This window comes from Balaenoptera ricei, chromosome 1 (assembly GCF_028023285.1).
Source record: "Balaenoptera ricei isolate mBalRic1 chromosome 1, mBalRic1.hap2, whole genome shotgun sequence".
Lineage (NCBI taxonomy): Eukaryota > Metazoa > Chordata > Mammalia > Artiodactyla > Balaenopteridae > Balaenoptera > Balaenoptera ricei.
The window spans coordinates 39,057,772-39,081,577 of NC_082639.1; the positions used below are offsets into that span (position 1 = coordinate 39,057,772).

Here is a 23,806-nt window from a genome sequence, read left to right on the forward strand (position 1 = left end):
TCACCCTCCATTATGTGTCAGCCTCTGCTTTACCGCACCCTCTCCTCTCACATCCATCCTTCAAGACTCAGTCTTTCTGCTCCTTCCTTCTTGAAGCCTCTCTGCAACGGGGGTTGGTTTTCATCTCTCCCTCCTCTGGTTCCTGTTGTCTTTGCTTGGTTGCATCACTAAATATAATTCTGAGTTCAAAGCCCAGCGCTGCCACCCTTGGGCTGTGGCACCACTGGGCCAGTCATTTCACATCTCTGAGCCCCTCCAAAAAAGGAGACCCCAGCCAGGGAATGCTTCTCTGAGAACTGATGCCTGGACTGAGATGGGAAAGTGGGTTCTGAGGGTAGGTAGAGGAGTGAGCATTGAGAACCTTCCAGGTAAGCCAAGGGCTGCATCCGAAGGGCTTGAGGTTCATGAAAGGCATAGAGAAGAGTCCAGTACTGGCTGGAGCAAGGCTGTGGACAATTCAAAGAATTTGGGGGGGGCACCATTTTGTTCATTTGGTTGGGGGGGTGCGTAACGTCCTATAAAAGATCAGATTTGCATTTCTAGAAAGCTCTTTGGCTGCACGGTGGAGAAGGGGTATGTGGGGGTGGAATGATGTGGGGATACCAGTTCCGAGGCTGATGCAGTGGTCCAAATAAAGGGGATTGGAGCATGGACTAGGGTGTTGCCAGGAGACATGGCAAGAGGCAGATGCAGATAACATGTATTTAGGATACAAAATCGGGTTTATAAGAATTGGGTTTGAGGGATGAGGGGGAAGGAGAAATATAGGAACCCTCTGGGTTTCTGGCTGTATTTGCCTAGATGGGAGTGTTATTCCAGGTGACGGGGGCTTGGAAGCCAAGGGAAACGGAGAGGGATTCTGCATTTGGTTTTAAATTTCTTGAGTTTAGGTGACTTTGAGGCACCTACAGGCTGTTGGACAGGCAAGGCTTTTGTCAGCCCTGCCGAGCTGGGAGAGAGAGACGCGAGGGGAGGTGATGTTCCCCATCCCCCTCTATTCTCAAAGCTCCAGATTCTGACAGTCTGGCAGCCATCCCGACCTGTCCCCAGCTCCCCGCCTGGGGTTGGGGGCTCGTGACGTCTACACCCTCCCCCCCTTCCCCATTTCCGATGGTCGATGGAAAAACGGAAACTGCGCGTTGAGCCGAGAGCCGCCCGAAATAGCGTCTGGTGCCTGTCGATCAGCGAGCTGTCCGAGTGTCCGGGAGCGAGTGACGCTGCCCACGGCCCCGCCAGGAAATGCCACCCCTCCTCCGCCCGCCCCAAGCAGGGGCCTCGGACGGGCAGGAAACCCGGAGCTCCTGGGCTGGGGATGTCGAGGGGGAGGGGACGTGGGGACTTGTGCGTCTAGAGTCTGGTCCTGGAGGGAGCAGCCTGGAGAGAACAGCCTAGCCCGGCTTTGGGGCTTTGGGCCTGAGGGCGTCGTTGCCACTCTCCTACCTGTCCCCTACCCCCACCAAAGGCTGGATTCTCCCCCAGATTCGAGGCTTTAAATTTTTTTCAAGTGTTTCTGCCTACCCTGTCTCTGCGTCCTAGGTAGTCTCTGAGCTTTCTCCCCAGAGCTTGTCCCCTGGAGGGATGCAGTGTGTGTGCACTCTTGTGGTCAGCCAGGTTTGTTTTCAGTACACGTATATGGTGGTACTATGTGCCAGGTGCTGTCCTGAACACCTCATAAATATTAATTTCAGTTAATCCTCACAACAACCCAGTGACTAGGGACTACCATTACCTCCATTATTGTAGTAGCCAGTTGAGGCACAGAGAGGTTGAGCAACTTGCAGAGAACACCCAGCTGGTAGGTGGTGAAGTCAGATTGCACACCTAGGGCGGCAGAATGAGTACAATAGTCAGGCAGTCCTGAGTTCCCACCCTGCTCCCCAACTTGCCTGCTGTATGTTTCCAGGAAAGTTACTTAATCTCTGAGTTTCACTTTCCTCATCTGTAGAAGGGAGATGATAATTGTCTATACATCATACTGTTCTTAGGATTATTTTTAACAGTAAAAACTCCGATTTGAGATGTCATTGTTTCCCCCTTCTACCTCCATATGACCATTGTCTCCATTCCTTGCCCTGGAAGAACCTTGCCCCCTCAGTAAGCACATCTGAGCCCAGAATTCCAAGCTTGAGATGTGGGGAGACTCTGTTGCCAAACCCAGCGCTGCCATCACAATGCTCAGGGATGGAAAGGACTTCACTCTAATTCAGTTGTTCTCAAAGGGGACCATCACCATCACCTGGGAACTTGTTAGAAAAGCAAATTCTCAGGCCTCACCGCAAGCCTGCTAAATCAGAAACTCTGGGAGTGAGGCCCAGAAGTCTGTGTTCTAACAGGACAACCAGGTGATTTCTGATGAGCACAAAATCGTGAGAACCACTGCTCTGGTTTACAGCCCTCGTGTCACAAAGACCAATGTAAAAGAATTGAATGTATTTAGAAAGCACTGTGCTTCCCAATGTTTTGAAGCCATTTCCCTTTCCCTAACCCATGCTTTGTACAGGAGCATCCAGAAGACCAGAGCTGCTCCCCAGACTTATAGAGCCAATAGTACCTAAGTGGGTCTGTCCTCACAAGGCGAGAACCCCACACAGCTCTGCCATCAATGATTTTGCTCCCAGAACTGTCAGAAAAGGACAGAAGAACATGGATGCAGCCACCAGCCCTCTGGCCAGCAAATAGTTGTTACTGGTCACCCAGATGGGGCCCTGGCCCTTGTGTAATGTAAATACTTGTGGGTGGGATCCTTGGATCAATGAGGGGGACTATATGTGCTGAGCACCTGCTGTGTGTGCCTGCATTGCTCCTCGCTTCTGCCTCTGTTGGTTACTTCATCCTCCACAATAACCCTGCTGGGCTGTTAATGTGACCCCAACTTAAGAGGTGAGGAAACGTCTTACCCAAGGTGATTCAGCCAGTCGCACCCATGTCAGCTTGGACCCAATGTCCTTTCCATTCCTGCTGGCTATAAGGAAATGTTTGCTACATTGGGAGAACTACTTAAAAATCTTGTGGTATGTCCTGGTTTAAATCCCTTGTGACCCTAAAGAAGATAAACAAATAGCCAAAATGTCATGGGAAGATGCGCAAACTTGCATTTGGGAAATGCAAATTAAAACTGCAATGAGATACCGTGATACATTCACTAAAATGGTTAAAATTTAAAAGGCTGACAATCCCAAGTACTGATGAGGATGTGGAGCAACTGGAATTCTCATACATTGTTGAAGGGAGTGCAGAAATGACTCAACCACTTTGGTTGATCTTTAGCAGTTCCTTATAAACATGCAGTTTATAAACATACACTGACTTGGGAGAATTGAAAAATATATATCCACAGGACCTCTTGTACATAAATCTTCATAGCAGCCTTATGCATAATAGCTAAAATCTGGAAACAATCCAAATGCCCAGCAACAGGTGAATGGATAAACTGTGGTACATTCATGCAATAGAATACCACACAGCAATACAAAAAGAACCAAACTACGATATACATGCAAAAATATGGAATCTCAAAAACATTATGCTCGGTGAAAGAGGCCAGACACAAAAGAGCATATTAGTGTCTGATTCCACTTATAGGGAACTCTGGAAAAGGCAAAGCTAATCTATAATATGACAGAGCTCAGATCGGGGTGGTGGGAGAGGGAAGATGACAGCAAAATGCACAAGGGAACTTTCTGGGTAATGAAAATATTCTGTATCTTGATTGTGGTGGTGATTATATGAGTGTATGCATGTCAAAACTCAAGAAACTGTACACTCAAACTGGATGTGTTTTATTGTACATAAATCATGCCTCAATAAAGTCATTTATAAACCTTTTTTTGTGGCCCAGTTTCAATCGTATCTTGTCCAGGGAGCCTTCCCTGGTCAATCCTGCGTGGATATTTCCTCTCACCTCTTGCTCTTCTGATGAGCATGCCCCCGAACCCTCCACTACAGTCCAACTCGTGCTGCTCAGGGCCAGCACAGGAGGAATTCGAACGTATCTGGGGACACGAGAGGAACTAAATGAATGGTGTTTAGAAAAGTGACAGAGACATCTGCCAGGAAGTAGTGTCATTTCTTCTGACCCTCAGTTTCCCCATCTGTAATAGGGAATGTAATGGGGTGAGAGGACCACAGGATCCCTCTCTCCCTTTTATCTCTTATCATTTCTTTCACTCTGCCTCTCATCTCTGCCACCTCTATCTCAAGCTTGCGCTCTCTGTCTCTGTCTCTGTTTCTCTCCCTGAGTCTGCTCTTTTTCCTGCCTCTGGTCCTCACTCTCTGTCTCTGTCTTAATCTACTTCTCATCTTTGCCTCCTTCCTCTTTTTTGGTCTCTGCTCTGGCTCTCACTGAGAACTCCAGTTCCCCCACAGGTACCCGTACCAACAGACATCTTGGTTCCCTTGTCACATTTCTAACAAGTCAGACCTGATAGAGAGTTATAAGCTGGTCTGTCAGCTGTTCTGGGCCAGGGTGAGGGGGTGGGTGATGGAAAGGAAGGTGGAAAGGGAAGGGGAGAGTTTATAAAGTCACCATTTAAAGACACACACGGGCCTACTGGACTCTGTCACCAGCTCTGAGTCACCAGGAAAACACTGTGGCAGGAGCCCTCTTGTCCACATGGCCTGGGTCCTGTGTGTCCAGCCCGGAACCCTCCCACAGGACAGAGCCTAATGGTGTGGTTAAGCATATGTTACTGATTGTTAGGCCAACCTAGGCTAGAGTTCCTCCTTGGCTACTCAGTATGTGGTGTCCCTATGCAAGTTACATCACTTTTCTGTGACTCGGTTTCCTCACCTCTAAAGTGGGGGTAAAAATAACATATGATTCACAGGATTGTTGGAAAGATTATGAGACATATAGAAAGAACTTAGCACAGAGCCTAGCACCATCTGATACATAGAAGCTCTTATTTTTTATGAGAAGCCTCTACTTTGCACCAGCTCTGTGTTTAGGCCTAGGGATCCTAAGATGGAGGAGACAGACACACAAGCAAAGAATTATAGTGCAGCTTAATCAGTATGCAACTAGGGCGGAGTGTGCAAAGTGTGCTGGGAACCCAGGAGAGACTGTGTGTGTGTGTGCGCGTGTGTGTATGTTTATTCTGCCAAGAAGGATCAGACTAGACTTTCTAGACTTTACAGAACTGGTGTCATCTGTCTTGCACTGTGAGGAACAGGGGCAGATGACAGGGAAGAGTAATAGCAAGTACAAAAAGGCCCAGTGGTGGGAAGTGAAGGGCACGGATGGGGACAGCAAGCAGCTCAGTGTGACCGTGGTTCAAGTGATCCACAGGGACTCCGTGGTAGATGCAGCGAGAATGGGGGGCCAGGGCTCTCCACATCGCATGCCACCCAGCTCCATTCGTTCATTTTATTCCACATTTGCTAAGCATCTGGTTCGTGCCAGACAACATCTTAGGTGCCTGGGTGACAGAGACAAATAAGACATGCTCCCCTTTCTTGGACAGCATGCCCTGCACTAGGGTAAGAAACCTGGGCTCCTTCTCATTCTGTTACTAAAAGCCGTGGTGGGGGAGCAATCTCCTGTCCTGTCTGGAATTCAGTTTCCCCATCTCCACAGTGGGCACAGCCCCTGCTTGTTTGTCCATTTTAAGCAAACACTTTTGGAGCGGTAGTTCTGGACCCCGCGCTGGCTGCGGGGGATGGGAGAGGACGCAGAGCCCAGCTGGGCTGCCCTCAAGGAGCCAAGGCTCACCTTTAGGAGAACGGAGAGGAGTGGAATGAAATCATGTCCATGATCTAGGGCCTTTGGCAGCACACAGTTGGGTACCTTGCTTCTCCTGGATTAGTCCCATCACTGTCTTGTTTTCCCAGGACTGTGCGCTGGGGCCCTGCTGCACAGGGGTGGCAGGAGGAGGCGGGGACAAGGGTGAACACCAAGTGAATCTCCTGGAGGAAGACAGAGGGAGCCAGGGACTCTGGTTGGCCTGGGACTTCCAGCAGAGCAGAAGTTCCTGCCTCCAGCTCCTTCTCCTGTGGCCCTTAAACCTCCCTCCATTGTGGTGCCGACCACACGTGATGGGCTTCTGTGTACCCCAATGGGGGCCTTGGAGACAGGGCCCGTGTCTGGTTTGTCCGCGCCCCAGACTATCACAGAGACAGAGCAGGAGCACCACAAATGTATGTTGAAGAAATAAGAGCGACAGAGACAGAACTGGAGAAAGAAACTGAGGGAGAGCGACACCACCCAGCAGGAACCTGGGCCATGAACTTAGAGGAAACAGAACTGGTCAGCCCTCCGGTTTCTAGAAAACAGCCCCAGAGAACGTGCAAGTGCGTCCTGTATGGCCCTTGTAGGAGACAGAAATGGTTCCGCGATTACACAGGCTGTGAGTTGCAGTCCCTTCCTGGGTGGCCCCGGGAATGCAGGCCTTGATGGGGGTGGGGCGCTGGACTCTCCCTGGCTCGGTGGTACTCTCCGTGCTGGGGGTGGGGGAGGGGAAGGAGGGGAGAGTCACAGCGCACCCCCTGGGGGTGATTCTGGGAGTTTGGAGCAAGTTACTCACCAGGAGTGACTCAGCTGTGGTGCAGCCAGCATCTATGACCTGGTATCACCTTATCAAGGTAGGAACAGGATCTTTAGGGAACGGAAACACATGCTTCCCTCAACCCTCTGCTCTGAGGGAGGAGGAGAAAAAGGAGATGAAAAGCCAGACAGACCTATATTCAAATCCTGGCTTCCACCGTGTGCCCCTTGGGCACAGCACTTTAGCACTGAGTGTCCATTTCTTCTCAGGGATAGTCCCGATAGAATGCTCGAGTGAAGAGCGAGGGCTCTGGAGCGAGATTGCCAGGGTTTGAAACCTGGTTCTTCACATTGGCTGTGTGACCTTGGGGAAAATTACTTAACCCCCCTGTTCCTATTTCCTACTCCCTAAAATGGGGGATAATAAGAGTATCTACCTCATACTGTTGTTGTGAGGAATAAGCTAACAATGTAAAGGGTTTAGTACATAGCAGATGTAGTCAGTAAATGTTAACTATTGTTCTTAAGTCACTGAGTTGTTATGGTGATTAGATGAGAAAACAAATGTAATCGTGCTTTCCTCTGTGACCTGAATGATCCGCAAGGCAATAAGCAAACTGTACTGACTCTGTAACAGGCAGTTTCTGATCTTCAGAAAGATCTCTAAGAATAATCTCGTCTTCCTTTCCCCCATCACATGCTCCTACCACAGCCCTGAACCCGGATCTTGTCTCTCGCTGCAGGTCTTTTCCTCTGCTTTTGTCCCGGTTTTCTGTGGTCGTGAGTACCTCTGTGACTGCATGAGAAACTGCACATTTGCTGCTGTTACCTCGCAGGGCTGGGTGAGGTCTAACGAGACTGAGTAGGACTAAGATAAATGTTCGATGAGTGGGATTCTGCACATATGTCCGTGCGTGCATAGATGCATCTTTACAGTGGCAGGGTCTACCAGAAACCTTCTCTTTCTTGGTTTTGCTCCCAAGGGTCTAGCACAAGGTCCCAGACATAGTGGGGACATTCAACAGACCTTGTCCCTGTGACTCTTCATTGGACAAGGCGATCATACATGGTCCCTGCCCTCAAGAAGCTCCCAGCCGTGGGTACTTACAAACCAACATACAAGCTGGCTATAATCATCTGGAAGAGGACAAAAAGAGCACCAGAGAGAGGGTAATGAGAAGTCAAGAGAGGAAAAAACTCAATTTCGTTTCTTTTTATGGTTGAGTAATATTCCATTGTATATATGTGCCACATCTTCTTTATCCATTCATCTGTTGATGGACACTTAGGTTGCTTCCATGTCCTGGCTATTGTAAATAGAGCTGCAATGAACATTTTGGTACAGGACTCTTTTTGAATTATGGTTTTCTCAGGGTATATGCCCAGTAGTGGGATTGGCACAGGGAGATCAGCTCGGTGCTTTGTGACCACCTAGAGGGGTGGGATGGGGAGGGTGGGAGGGAGGGAGACGCAAGAGGGAAGAGATATGGGAACATATGTATATGTATAACTGATTCACTTTGTTATAAAGCAGAAACTAACACACCATTGTAAAGCAATTATACTCCAATAAAGATGTTAAAAAAAAAAAAAAGAGAGGAAAAAAATCATTCTCACCAGAAGATTCTGGGAAGGTTTCCTGCAGGGTGGGGAGGAGTCGTGGAGCGGGGGAGCATCTAAGCTGTGTTTTGAAGAGTTAATAGGGCTTTGAGCCCATGGAGGGTGTGGAGGCAGAGGGAGCAATTGGAGTGTGTGTGTGTGTGTGTGTGTGTACGTGCCCGCGTGCACACACAGCCTTTTCATTCCTTTATGGTAGAAAGGGAAATGGGGGGCGGGGGAGGCGAGGCTAGGTTTGATGCTTGGTACCTGATTTACTGACTCAAATACCACGGCATATGACAGCATGCTCTGGGAGGCTGGAGTCCTGAGTTCCAGCCTGAGCTCTGTGCTTACTGAGCTGTGTGAATTTGAGCAAGTCCCTTTTCTTGGGGCCCCGATGTCCTCATTTGTACAATGAGGACCAAGTGATTTCTGAGGGCCCTGCAGCTCTGAATACCTGACATCGCCTTTTCCATTGTGTTTTTAATTAGTTCCTCTTGTCCTCCTGGTCCCAGACCTCCCGTGAAGAGGCAGGACACAGGGCTCTCCCCAAATCCGTCCTTTTCCTGGAGTTCAGCCTCTTACCAGGAGGTGGGAAAGCAGGATTTCCTGTGAGGATGTTTTCTGTGATCCAAACAGTTCCCGTTTGGGGAGCGGAGAGGAGATAGGGAACATCACCCAGGCCTCCAAACACTTAAGCCCCTTTCTGTGGGTTTGATGTTTTCTTCCACACTGGAGTTTGAGCTCCTTGAAGTCAGGGAATGTATTAATTCAGAACTGGAGAAAGACATGTTGGTACCTCTTCGAACAGATATTATTACTCAACAATTTTGGTGGTGAAAACGGAATTCTTTTTCTTTTTAAAGTGTTAAATAATTAGGTATTATTAAAAGTAAGGAAATCTCCTTTTCCTCACCGATGACTGTGGAAATCCTTCAAAATGCTTCAAGGCCCAATTCCAATGCTATCCCTTGCAGAAGCCTTTCCCTCCTCTGGACTTATAAACCACTCCTCACAGCCTATTTCTGCATTAACATTTCATACAATCACAGAATGTTAGAGATACATGGCTAACCCCTTCACCTAAAAAATTGGGAAACTAAACCTAGTGATATGAGGTGACTTGCCCAATGTTATGGAATTTTGAGCAGAGGGACAAGAGGAGCCCAAATGTTGCTGACTCCTAACTCAGTGTTCTTTCTAGATGTATATTTTTTTCCCTTCCCATCTTTGGTTTCCTGCCCCCAACCCCCTCCTCCAATGCTATACCTATTCAGATCTCCATGCTTTCCAACAAGCTGTTCCCTCTATCAGAAATATCACATCTTCCCCTTCTCTTCCATATTGCTCCTGTAAGATTTTGGAAAAACCTGGAGCATTCTCAAAATAACCGTCCTCTTAATATATCCTCATGTCATATAGTTTTATTATAAGCCCTGACCTCACTGTATTGCTAATGTTTGCATGTGTCTCCCCCATTAGATCGAGATCCTACAGGACAAGTTGTCTTGTTCATCACGGTATGCTCAGCATCCCAGCCCAGAGCCCAGCAGAATCAACATTAGACACCTGCTGATTGACTAGGGGTATAAAAGGTGCCGGTGGGGAGAGGAAGAATGGAGGGAATGGCTGCTGCTGGGCTGGATGCTATGAAGGACTAGGTTGTTAATTATAAATGTGTGACCTTGGCCCACTTATACCTTATTTGTGTCTGTCTCATCATCTGTAGAAAGAGGTTGATGATGTCTGCCATACATACTTCAGTTGGGTTTTGGTTGTGAGGATTATATGAGGAAATGTGTGGGAAAGCACTTTGAAGAGTGTGAAGCAGTCTGCAAATCTAAGACATTATCATTAAATTTATTTTGCAGGCATAAAGGTCTCTGTTAATCTAGGAGCTAGGAAAGGTTCTGCCCTCAAGAGTAATGTCTAGGGGACTTCCCTGGTGGCGCAGTGGTTGAGAATCTGCCTGCTAATGCAGGGGACACGGGTTCGAGCCCTGGTCTGGGAGGATCCCACATGCCGCGGAGCAGCTAGGCCCGTGAGCCACAATTACTGAGCCTGCGTGTCTGGAGCCTGTACTCCGCAACAGGAGAGGCTGCGATAGTGAGAGGCCCGCGCACCGCGATGAAGAGTGGCCCCCACTTGCCACAACTAGAGAAGGCCCTCGCATAGAAACGAAGACCCAACACAGGCATAAATAAATAAATAAATAAAATTAAAAAAAAAAGAGTAATGTCTAGGGGCTTCCCTGGTGGTGCAGTGGTTAAGAATCCGCCTGCCAATGCAGGGGACACGGGTTCGAGCCCTGGTCCGGGGAGATCCCACATGCCGCGGAGCAACTAAGCCCGTGCGCCACAACTACTGAGCCTGCGCTCTAGAGCCCGCGAGCCACAACTACTGAAGCCCGCATGCCACAATTACTGAAGCCTGTGCGCCTAGAGCCTGTACTCCACAAGAGAAGCCACCGCAATGAGAAGCCCGCGCACCACAACAAAGAGTAGCCCCTGCTCACCGCAACTAGAGAAAGCCTGCTCACAGCAACGAAGACCCAACGCAGCCAGTAAATAAATAAATAAAATAAATCTAAAAAAAAAAAAAAAAAGAAGAGTAATGTCTAGAAAACAAGGGCATAGAAAACTCTTTTGCTCCTCTAATTTCCTGGAGCCGTTACGGTACTCAATAGAGGTTACCACGATGTAAAATCATTGACGTGAACTCATTAACATTAACAGAGCTGGGGTTCCCTTCTTCAGGACTGTTGACTAAAAAACCAGTAGTTTCTGGTCTTGGCTAAAGGGCAGGGGGACTTCTTGGCAGAAAATAAGGCCGGCAGCTTGGAGGACAGCACGTACCTGAAATAGCACCGACTGTAGTATTCAAAATCATTCATTCAGCTCAAGATCTGTGTCTCGTAGGAAGCTCTTCCTGAATTCCTCAGGCCTCAGATAAGTTGCATTTCTCAGTGGCTTAGCAGGAGCTTGAGCTTGAATCTCTGGTAACAACTTACTTGTGTAAGTTACTTCCCTAAGGTCAGTCCCTCAACTATGAGGATGACAATCACCAGCTGGGGTCAGCCAGGAGGCTTAAATGAACTAAGGCATGTGAAGTGCTCTGCACAGCGCCCTGTGAGCATGCAGTTAAGTCTTAAAAGATGGAAGCTATCGTGATTACACTGTTGTGGCTCCTCATAGTCTGAATCACTCGTTTTGGCTTTTCATCATACACTGTCTCATACTGTTGTGCCACTGTTTCCAGTGTGTATCTGTTTTCCCTAGAGCCTTTACAGCTGGCAAAAGCAAGACTTATGTCTAACATGTCTACATCCACTTCTCTGGAGCTTATTTAGCACAGGCAGGGAAAGGCAGAGGACAAGTGAGCATAGAGTAATTAACCATCAAGGGGCTCAGAGGTTGAGTGAAGGGACATTTGATGAAGGGGGTGGAGGTGCCGACTGGCCAGGACCTAGACTAATAGGTTTCTTTCCCAGGTAATAGAAGCTCCATCATTTCCTTATTCCATTTGATGTAGTGCCCACATATCTATAAACAGTATTCTGTGGGACTGGATGAAAGAAAGAAATTCAGACAAATGTCACTTGAGAGGCAGTCATCTCCAAAGTCTTTTAATCCAACTTTTCCCTTATTAATGCTTTATCCAAAGATGCTGAAAAGCTATCGTAGATACTAATTTGTCCAATAACTTCCAGAGTGAGTTCTCTTCTTAGAGAACTTCTAGAGAGGCTTCAGTGATGGTCCCTCTTCTCTGGATGTTAGTAGGAGACATGTTTTGTTGAATTAATCTACAGTCTAAACTCAGTCTCCAAAACTGCTTAAGTGTCTTATCAGAGGCCTTGAATTAGATGTGCTAACAGCAGTGATGGAATTAGATTCTGCCTAAAAAGCCTCGGGTTCAGTTTTCATTGCTCAGATAGAGAACTTCTTGTTTGGTGTGAAAATTACAGGATTACCAGAGATAATGGTATAGTTAATGAGGCTTTCAGTGAATCAGCATTCTCTCAGTTTTTTAAATAATATGCAATATAAATTGTACTTACACTCACTTCTTGGGTGAAACACTGAGGGCTAAAGTTAAACAGAACACACTTGAAGTGGCGATGACAATTCCATTACTTAAAAATTTACTCCAGTGAAACCTATAAGTGGATTTTAAAAATATTTATTAAAATAACCGAAGCCCCAGACATTGCCTATGGGAACAAAGGTAAACACAGAGAATCACCATCAGTGACATTTCTATATCTTGATTTTAACCTGAAAGAGCAATGTAACAGGGAAATGTACACTAACTGGTGCCTGGCTCCAGTGGGGAACAGCAGAGAGCACCATGTTGCCGTACTTTGGCTGGCTAAGTATAAATTGGTTCATCAGATTATTACCTTAGAAGGCCCCAGTTGGGTATTTAGAGACCCAAAGTCCACTTCTTTCCAATTTACATATCAAATTTTGATATAAGGCAAAGACATCTTAATCTAACTTCAGCAGAAGAGCTTTCTCTCTCAAGTGAATGAGGACTTTTTCATTTACATTCAGAAAAAACAATTTAAAATTTATTTTTTAAGAAAGTGAGGAAAGGAAGCAACTACTGATGCACTCAACAAGTTGGATGGATCTCAAGGATATTATGCTGAGTGAAAACCAATTTCAAGAAATTACATACTATGATTCTATTTATATTAGCATTCTCAAAATGACAAAACTCTAGTGATAGAGAACAGATCATTGGTTGTCAGGAGTTAGTGTTGGAGGGAGGCTGTATTTTAAAAGAGTAGAACTAGGGAGTTTCTTTGTGATGATGGGACAGTTTTGTATGCTGACTGTGGTGGTGGTTATGCAAATCTATAAGTGATAAAATTTCATAGTTATATACCAAAAAGTAAATAAATGAGTGCAGCAACTTGTGAAACCTGAAAAGTCTGTGGTTTAGTTACTAATATTGCACCCAATGTCAATTGCTTGGTTTTGATCATTTACTATGGTTATATAAGATATTATCATTGGGGGTTGCTGGATAAAGGGTACACCTGAACTCTCTGTATCATTTTTGTAATTTTGGGGGAGTCTAAAAAGTTTTTTTTTAAGAAGTGGAGAAGGATATGCTACAGCAGAGGACAAAGGAAAGCAGTCAATCTAGACATTTTTATTAAGTTCCATTAAAAAATACTAAAACATCTGAAAAACTCACAAAGTTTATAAAACACACTCATACTCAATAATTTTCTTATTATGTGATAGCTAGTGCTATATGTTGAAAATGTTACATTAACATCAACCCACAAGAGTGCAAAAGTTTTACTTCCACAGTATTTAACAAATATGCATCTTAAGACAACATCTATACTCCTTGTATAAAAGATGTTAAGTTACTTTTAAAAATAAAACTTTCCCCTTAAATTCAATAAGGGTTGATTTAGCTAATTTATGGGTCATGATAACTTTATATTCTTTTGGTGATACTGGGTAGATGCAAAATGCTAGGAAAACAGACTTACTTTTCAAAGTGTACAGTATAAAAGAGCAATTCAGATTCATAGTTGGATAGCATCTGCTTATCTAAATTTGTTGAAATAACTGATCTCAGGATTTGTTTAAAAAAAAAAAAAATCCAGTGATGCTGAACGCCACTATCTGAACAAAGAGCACTTAGCCCTCCTAATAGCCAGCCATGTCATAGACAATCAGGTCACTTGTTCAGCTCTTTGCCATCAGCTGCTACCAAGAAACAGAGAGATCCCTAGAATGACTAGGAATTCCCAAACTATCAAAAGGCTCTGGCTTCCATAAGTATCTTCAGGAGACATCCCATCCTCATATCAGGAGGGCAGGGGAGTTAAAAGTTTAAAATAATTTTGGCAACTGTCTGAGACGCTTCACATCTAAGAAGGTGCCTACTGAATTCATACTATTCATTTGCTTTAAAGTATCAGAAGGTTTCAAACTTTCAGGAAAAATCGGAGTGTCCCTTACATTTTCTTTCTCAGGATGTTGGGTGAATTCTGCTTTTCCAGTTCGGAGGTTCACTGCAGGACTTGATTTAAGGTTCTTTAATAAGAAATCTGGGTTTTCATTCAACTGTGGTGTTGCTTTTGGCCGAACAACTTCATTTGTAATATTTCTCAGTACTGGCATATCTGTGTGGGTGCCCATGGAGTCATAGTTATAACGAGTAGTTATCTCACAAGCATTCTTAGAAGGCTCTTTCTGACAATCAAGTTGTTCAGCTATGCACGTAAGGTTTTGATTCACTAAATGTTCACTCTTGGTATCTGTATTGTCTGGAGGCTCCTCTTCATCCTCACTATTGTCACTGCTTTGAATCAGTCCATACCTCTTCATGTATTTTTTGGTTGCAAATGACATGTTGTTTGGTGAAATTAAACTAAGGCCCACTGTGTTTCTGTCTGTATTAATATGTAGAAGGCTAAAAGATGAGTCACAGTTATTTTGGTTTGATCGAGTGAGAGACAGTTGTGACAGCTGATTTTCATTTAAATATTTCAGAGCTATAGCATTTGCCTCCATGCTCAAATCCACACCGTTGGGGCTTAAGCCACTCATGCCAACATTAGCAAATGACATGCAGTTTAATCCAGAGATCACTGCTTCAGGGCTGATGCATGCCAACACACTGAAAGACAGAACAGAGCAGGCCATCATTTATCTTATTCTGGGTACTAAACAGTGTTACTGTAAATATGTTCCATTCTATGAAGGTAACAGTAAGTCTTCAGCTTTAAGCTTGATGGTGCTTTTTATCTGAGAGCTCAGACATCTAAGTCTTGATGATCCAGATACATTCAAGGGGTAACTATGATAACCTAGAAGGTAATCCATGATGCAAAGACTGAAAGTGGAACACAAATTAATTTTCCTAAATTTATACCAGTTATGGTTTTAAGACCAAATATAAGACCCCAAGATGTAAAGCTTTTTAATATTGATAAAGTAAAACAAAAATAAAATCAAACAGAAAACACATCTGATTATATAACATTAAAAGATTTGGTGAGTAGCTCAGAATATTACATTGTTCATAGTTGAAGAGATTCCATTTGTAATGAATGAAAAATATCAACCAGTCTCTGGATATGGACGTGTGTGCGTGTGTGTGTGTGTATACACTAATTTTCTTTTGTTAGATATAATCCTCACTCACTTTGGTTGGTTTATCTCATTAACAGTAATCAATTGACTTGCCTTTTCCTGTATATCACATATACAATAATAGCTGCTAATTTTTATTGATGCCTTATTATGTGCCAGGCACTCTGCTAAACATTCAGTGCCTCATTTAATCCTTGCATAAACCTTTCTCTGGGAGGTTGTCCCTATCATGTATTTCAACCTTATTCTCCATTACAACAATTCACATTTCCCTTCCCCTACTTTTCTGTTTTCTCCTCAGCACTTATGGCTACCTATATATTTACCTCATATTTCTTATTTATTGTCTAGCTCCCTCATGAAAATCCATGAGGGCAAGGGATTTTTTTGTCTCTTTCCCCCACCACTGCAGTATCCTTGGTGCCTGGAACAGTGCCCGGCACAGGGTAGGCATTCAATAAATATTTACTGAATGAATAAAATAGGTATTATTATCTTTATTTTACAGTTGAGAAAACTAAGGACTAGAGATTTTAACTAATTTCCCTAAGTTGAACAGCTAGTAACTGGCAAGCTAAGCCCAGGTCTGCCTTACTCTCTGGGGCTCTATAACCACTGTTTCACTATACTGTATTCAGCAATTTGTATTTTGCTATCAGAGTTTTTCTATTCCCTAAAAATCAGAGTCCTCTGTGTACTATTATATTATATATATAATATATATATAATATACAATATATTATATTATTATTATATTCTAGTCAAAGAATATGCTATGACTTTCCATACCATCCAATGAAGAAATTCAGCTGTTTTATACATGCCAGCCACTGCCTGCATCCCTACCCTCACAAAACCCAAATAACTATCAGGTATTTTTATTCTCACAAGTACCTGAAATTTTGAAGAAACTATTTTCAACCATCAATATCCCCTAAAACCAGTGATGTCATTACCAAACAATGGAAGAATGTGCTTAATAATGCTGTTCTTTATAACTACCTTGGAATTCTTCCTCAACCTTCTTGGTATTTACTACTTTGGAGACTGTCTTAATAAGATGGAAGAAAAAAAAAAAAAAGATGGAAGAGATAGTACCAATCTATCTAGATATTATTCTTTTATGATATATTCATAGTGCTAATATCATCTGAATATAGTTATTTTTCTACTTTCTTTGCCTATTTCCTCAAAATCATAAGCAATTTGCATATTAAATCAGAAGACTTGTACATATTAAAAATATATAATATCTATAGATAATATTAATGTAAATAATATGAAAAGGCAAATAAAAACTTCTAATTCAAAAGGTTAAATATTGAGAAAAAGTAGATCTAATTTGAATTAGATCTTTTTTTTTAAACCATTTTAAAAAATTGAAGTATAGCTAATTTACAATGTTGTGTTAGTTTCAGGTGTACAGCAAAGTGATTCAGTTATTTATATATATATTCTTTTTCAGAGTCTTTTCCATTATAGGTTATCATAAGATATTGAATATAGTTCCCTGAGCTGTACAGTAGGTCCTTGTTGTTTACCTATTTTATATGCAGTAATATGTATACATTAATACCAAACTCCTAAACTCCTAATTTATCTCCTCCCGCCACCCCCTTTGGTAACCATAAGTTTATTTTCTATGTCTGTGAGTCTATTTCTGTTTTGTAAGTAAGTTCATTTCTATCATTTTTTTTAGATTCCACATATAGGTGATATCATACGATATTTGTTTTTCTCTGTCTTACTTCACTTAATATGATAACCTCTAGGTCCATCCATGTTGCTACAAATGGCATTATTTCATTCTTTTTTTATGGCTGAGTAATAATAGATCTTTTATAGAATGGTTAAAAGGTCTATATAAATCCATGAAAACAATCAATATCAGTTTAGAAGGTTCTTCAAGTTTCATTGTCTAACACAGCTAGCTAGTTTCGATTTGGGGTCTGGAGGAAACACCATTACTTTGAAAACAAAACAAATCAATAATACTCAGAACAAACGCATATAAACAACACTAGCATAATTAAGATGAAAAGCAAAAGTAGGCCATTCCACTGATCAAATCCTAAAAGCCTTGATCACAGATATACTATATTAGAATCTCATTAGATACGCAGTCACAAAAGGATGATGAGAGTCCATTTATGTTTAAATATGAGAGTCACATGCCAATAATTAAGGGAATTATTCCAACTTACTTAAAGATGAAAACCAACCCTGACTATTGTCCTGCTTGAATCCCGATTAGTTACCCCCTACTTATCCTACATAGGGTTTTCAACTAGAGAAAACATACCATTTTCAAGTAGAGAGCAAGGAAATAACTAGAGAGACTGCTAAGGATCTGTTCTGAATTCAAAAGGTCACTCCAATTGGGAATATGCCTGGGAGGCTGCTGCCAGTCCTCCATCTTCCCTACAATTTCTAGGTATGTCTGGGACCTTCTTTCATTGTTTTCCTGTTTTTGGACCTTCTTAATCTGCAGTGTTATGGAACAGGAAAGCAGAAAGGAAATCTTCCTTGCCCTGTCTCAGCTACTCTTCTGGCTGGAAGATATGCTCCTGCAGTCCAGAACTGGAACGTGAAATAAGTTTTCCATAGGTACAATGACAAAGGTAGCTGGTTTATAGAACTAGAACAACAACAGGCATTACAAGGACTATAAAGATTACTTTTCTGGAATACCAAACTACAATTTATACACTATTTCTATAGGAAAAATGTGTCTTAAATTCTAAACAATTGCCTTATGAACTTTTAGCACACCAGCTATATTATACCAATATGTGTTAAAAGATAACAAGGCCATAAATACTGACAAAAAGTATTACAGAGGTACTTATAAAAATAAGGCATTCATTGTAAACTTCAGTGATGACCTGAGTAGTTTGGATTTCCTTCCTTTATCAATCCATGAAGACCCACCAAGTGTGGTAGAGGCAATAAGGATTCACAGATAGATAAAACTCACAATCTTGCTGGAAAGGCTATCACAAGAACATGCTATATAATTTATTAGAAACGAGGTACTCTGAGAGTACATAACGTCAATATTCTGGTGAGGGGTCCCAGAAACATTGACAAAGGAGGTGACGTCTGAGTTTAGCTTTGAAGGATAAGGATTCTGGCAAGCAGAAAGATAAAAAAGAGCATCCCAGGTAAAACTAACAGCAAGGAACTTTGCAAATGCCAAAGATGGGTAAACTGGAATTTGGTAGAGAGTGTTAGGAGATTATACTAAAAAAATTAAGTTCAAGACAAACTGTGAAACAACGTGAATTAATTAGGTAGGCTTTAGATAGTCTTATGCTTGGAATCTCCTCTCAGCCTAAGACTATTGACAACAAAATATGACTTATATGTGTTAGAGAAATAGTTTCAGTGCAGTTTCATTTTTAATCACAATAATATATAGAACCCATTAATAATGCATAAAATATAAATTAAAGATAATTTAAGAATTTTTGGTCTAAATTAGCACAGATCTTTAAAATGGTCAATTTTAATATAGGGTAATTATAATACAGTATGAAAATATGCTAGGTACCTCTCCTATGTGCTTCCATGATATACTATATCCTTCCTTTTCACAGCAGGTATCAGAGTATTTTATAATTGACTTTATTTGTGCATCTTCTCCACTGAACTATAAGATCTATGAGGGGAAAGATGTCTTTCCTAGGTTATCTTGTATACCATGATATTTCTCATAGCTGGCTCACAGTAGCAGCTCATTACATATTTATTGAAGTAAAATGAGTAAAAGTATTGGTGAACTACTAATACATATAGCTGGTAGGAAGGTAAAAATCTTACTCTTTCAGAAAGCAATGTAGTGACGGCCTTAAAATTTTCCTACCATTTGACTTAGTCTTTCCACTTCTGAGACTCTAGTCTAAGGAAATAACCCTAAACCTAAAAAATGCAATCTTTGCAAAAGGATGTTTATCATAGCAATATTTAAAATAGTAAGACATTGAAAACAATTTGACTCAGTTCTGACAAGAGGGGAAGGGTTAAGTAAACAAATACTATGTCCTACTTACTGGTTTATTAGTTCCCCATTAAAGATGATGCTTAGAAAACATTAGAACAACTTTGAAAACATGATTATTTTCCAGTGTAAAACCAAAAACATTTTTTTGGGAGGGTATATACAGTATGGTCAAAACACAAAGCAGCAAAATATACATCACCGTTAAGACCCCACCAAAAAATTAAACAAGCAATAGGCATAGAGCAAAATAGTAAAAAAACAAAACAAAACAAAAAAACTATGGACTTTGGAGTTAGAAGAGCAGGTTTAAAATTACAGGTGTGGAGCCTTGAGTAAATTGGTACTTAATTGCCTCATCTATAACACATGTATAATAATAGTATCTATCACATAGATTATTGCAAGGATTAACTGAAATAATGTTGCATAAAACTTCAGCACAGTTCCTCATACATTATGAGCACTCAATAAATGGTTGCTGTTAAAATTATTTTAGAAAAATAAAAGGAAATACAAAAGCAAAATTTTTAATAATAAATGAAGTTGGTTGGTATGAATATGCTTTGTTTTGGGTTTTTTGGCCTCGCGGCTTGTGGGATCTTAGTTCCCCGACCAGGGATCAAACCCAGGCCCTCAGCAGTGAAAGCACATAGTGTTAACCACTGGACCGCCAGGGAATTCCCCTGAATATGGGTTTTCCTTGTCTACTTTTCTAAATTTTCCAAGGTTTCCAAAATAAACATATTACTTTGACAATGGAAACAAAACAAATATCAAACTCTATTTCCAAAGCTCTACAATATTTTACACAATTTATAACATAAAATAAAGCTTTTTTAAAAAAAGTTTTCATGTGAAGATATAGCTATGTTATTGTAAAATTTTAGCCAGCTTACCCCTCTATGGAAATGATTAATTTAACATATTGTTTTGAACTGAAAACAATTTTTTTCACATCAGCTTTTACTTCCTTGAGAAAATCATCTTACATGAAACTAAAATCCTATCTATGAATGTATATCTATGGATTTTTCAACTCATATAGGTAATTGAATTTTAAAAATGGGAACAGCCCATAATATTAAATGAAAATGTCTATTTTGTAATGGTAAGTAAAGAAAAATGAACAAAATTATATATATAGTAAAACAGCAACTATGAGGAAACATAGTTTTCTTTGGGTGTTATTAGTTCAGATGACATTTTCTTCATTTTGTAAAATTCCAACCCTGAGCATGTATTATTTTTATAGTATAAATTTATAATATAAACTGTCATTTAAATAGAGAGCAGAAGAATCTGACTACTCCACACTGATACATCAAAAAGGCTTTACTTTCCATTTCATTATAGGCATTTAAAAACAGAATCAAGTTCATTATATACTGAAAATTTATTCATTTCAATGTTTCACACTTAAGACATTAAAACAGGGTGGCCACTATGAAGAAATACATTACTTAAAAACTATTCCCTACAGACAGCCATACCAAAACGTAAGGGTTCCACACAGATAGCAGGGTGATTTATGCATTCTAACAGATGTATATAGCCTCTATCCCAAGAGTATTGAAATAAACCTTCAAAAATGCTAGACTCATTCCTACACTGGTGGTAGGCATATAAACTAGTAAAACTATTTTGATGGGCAATGGCAACATCTACCAAAACTTCAGATGCACATATCCTTTGATCCTGCCTACTTCCAGGAATTTATCCTACAAAGACACTTGTACAAGTACGTGTAGAATGATGTTCACTTAGCATTGTTTGAGATAAGAAATAAGAGATTCAGCCTAAAAGTCCATTAATAGAGAACTCGGGTTCACTATATTATAGTACATGAGCACAAGAGAATATTATGCAGCTGTTTAAATGCATGAGAAAGAATTGCATATACCTATAAAGAAAAGTACCTAAGATATAACGTTAAGCAAAAAACCCAAATTGCAACACTTATCACACAGATACATACTTGAACATGCCTAGAGCATTTCTAGAAGAATACCAAAGAAACAGTTAAGAGAAATAACCTAGGAGGAGTCAGACTGAGGAGTTTGGGAAGTGGGGGCTTTTGCATTCTATCTGATATTCTTGCATGTTATTTGATTATTTTATTTATTTATTTACTTACTTACTTAATTTATTTATTTATTTATTTATTTATGGCTGTGTTGGGTCTTCGTTTCTGTGCGAGGGCTTTCTCTAGTTGCAGCGAGCGGGGGCCACTCTTCATCACGGTGCGCGGGTCTCTCACTGTCGCGGCCTCTCCTGTTGCGGAGCACAGGCTCCAGACGCGCAGGCTCAGCAGTTGTGGCTCACGGGCCCAGCTGCTCCGCGGCATGTGGGACCCTCCCAGACCAGGGCTCGAACCCGTGTCCCCTGCACTGGCAGGCGGATTCTCAACCACTGCGCCACCAGGGAAGCCCCTGATATTTTTTTAAATCATGAAATTGTATTACTTTTGTAACTAGAAAATGACATCAAAAATAATTCATAGAAAGCACACTAGCCTTAATAACATAATTTCCAGATTTTATCCTCTTTAAAAACAAGTATGTGTTGAGGTGATCTTCGATGAAGAGGAATCTAAACAGAACATGGCCAGTTGGAACTGGTGAGCAATAAGTAAGGTTCATATAACTATATTCTTCAAAACACATTTCTACAAAAAGGAATTTTTTTTTTAAAGGAAATAATCGTTTTTTAAAATTTATTTATTTTTGGCTGCGTTGGGTCTTTGTTGCTGCGCGCAGTCTTTCTCTCTAGTTGCGGCGAGCGGGGGCTACTCTTCGTTGCGGTGCGTGGGCTTCTCATTGCAGTGGCTTCTCTTGTTGCAGAGCATGGGCTCTAGGCGTGCGGGCTTCAGTAGTTGTAGCACACAGGCTCAGTAGTTGTGGCTCGCGGGCTCTAGAGCGCAGGCTCAGTAATTGTGGTGCACGGGCTTAGCTGCTCCTCAGCATGTGGGATCTTCCTGGACCAGGGCTCAAACCCGTGTCCCCTGCATTGGCAGGTGGATTCTTAACCACTGCGCCACCAGGGGAGTCCCACAAAAAGGAATGTTTTTGCCTTTTAGATGGCACAACTGCATTAACTGTACATCCAGTAGCTGGCGCAGACCTCATCACCTCCAGGAAAACTTTTCCAGACACCAAAAATGAGCAAAAGCTCATTTCTCTTTCTGTAAGACTCCCAGAGCATTTTGTTGGCATCTTTACCCAGGAGATATCCCCCAATAACCCTCAAATTACTTAGGTCTATAACCTTCTCCTCTACTAGAAAAATCTAAAGGGTAGAAACCATCTCTTATATTCATCATATAGTAGACCCTGAAAAAAGGATAAGCCAATTGAATTGAGTGGCAAGCTTATACCTTTTTTCATGAGACAGCTGCAATACATTTAAATTTTTCTTTATCTTTTAAAACAAATTTTAAACTTACCTGGCATGATCCACTTTATGTACATTTTTCTTCACTTTAGTAGGAGAATCAATTTTTACTCCAAGGCTTCTTAGTTGCTTAAGGGTTGCATTAAGAACACAATCTTTGTCCACCGGTCCTGAATCATGTTTTTTTTTTTTAGTATGGTAAACATTCTGCATTCTGGTGCATTCGTGACTGATAATTACTGCTTTGGTAGATGGCTGCTCAGTTTCCTTGTGGGAGTTATTCAATAGGTGGTTCCCTTGACCCTGATGAAAAAAGAAAAAGGACATATTTGAAAAATCACTATTAACAGTCTTAGGAAACAAAAATGCAAATAATAGTGGTAAGTAATGCCAGAGAAGAGCAAAATATTATCTTGCTAAATTCTACAAAATATCAAATACATTTGCCAAGTTTTATGGAGTTTTTATAAAAGAAGTCCATCCTAATGAATGAATGATTTCATCAGATCCTAGAGAAAACTTAGAATGTTTGTTCAGAACTTGTTCATTTTAAAACCAAAAGATTTAAAATCATTTGAGTAATATTTCAAGTATTTTTAAGGATTTATAGTAAATTCTTTATAAACAAAAGTTTAAAATCATGCCTTCATTTGAAAAATGATAATGTTTCAGAGTTATAAGTTTGATCTTTATGTTACTTTGAGAATTTGACTCCTCTCTTTTCTCGCTTTGAATGAGAATGACCTGTGATCCTATCTCTGCCTTCCTGACCTTAAATCATATTTCATTCCCTTGAGCACACGGCTGCTAGCACCAGTCTAGGACCTAGCAGGCAAATAACAAATATGTGTTAACTCATGAATACTTAGGGCCCTATGAAGTATGTTTAATTAGCCTTCAATTATGAATGGAGAAATCAAATGTTCCAAAGTCTACAATTGGTAAGTGACAGCCACAGTCATTCGAACTTCAAGTCCCAGTTTACATTCTAGCTTTTCCAAGATGACTATTTCCTCCAACCAGAATTACCCCTTTTTATTGTGTGCTGCCTTTGCTTACAGCACTTCTCAGCCTGTCCTATAGTTATTTGTTACTGGTATCCATGGGCTATTTCCCCCAGGTTTTCAAAGGCAGAGACGGTCATATTCATCTGTATATTATCCACTTAGTTCATTTTCTTAGACTAAGCTAAGTATTCAATAAAAATCT

General features: G+C 41.5%; 1 protein-coding gene across 4 annotated transcripts in view; it reads right to left on the reverse strand.

The window, feature by feature from the left end:
* Positions 1-13,554: 13,554 nt before the first annotated feature.
* The window catches only part of STIL (STIL centriolar assembly protein), a 53,388-nt gene continuing 43,136 nt past the window's right edge, over positions 13,555-23,806 (reverse strand). For 3 of the 4 annotated variants that reach the window (XM_059898200.1, XM_059898207.1, XM_059898191.1), the window contains exons 16-17: positions 22,650-22,900; positions 13,555-14,728 (exon numbers count right to left, since the gene is read on the reverse strand). In XM_059898200.1, coding sequence (XP_059754183.1) covers positions 13,939-14,728; positions 22,650-22,900 — 1,041 coding nt within the window. In that variant the 3' untranslated portion in view covers positions 13,555-13,938. Of the gene's footprint in view, positions 14,729-22,034; positions 22,209-22,649; positions 22,901-23,806 lie in introns of those variants that run through there. The other variant, XM_059898215.1, reaches the window with a different exon arrangement.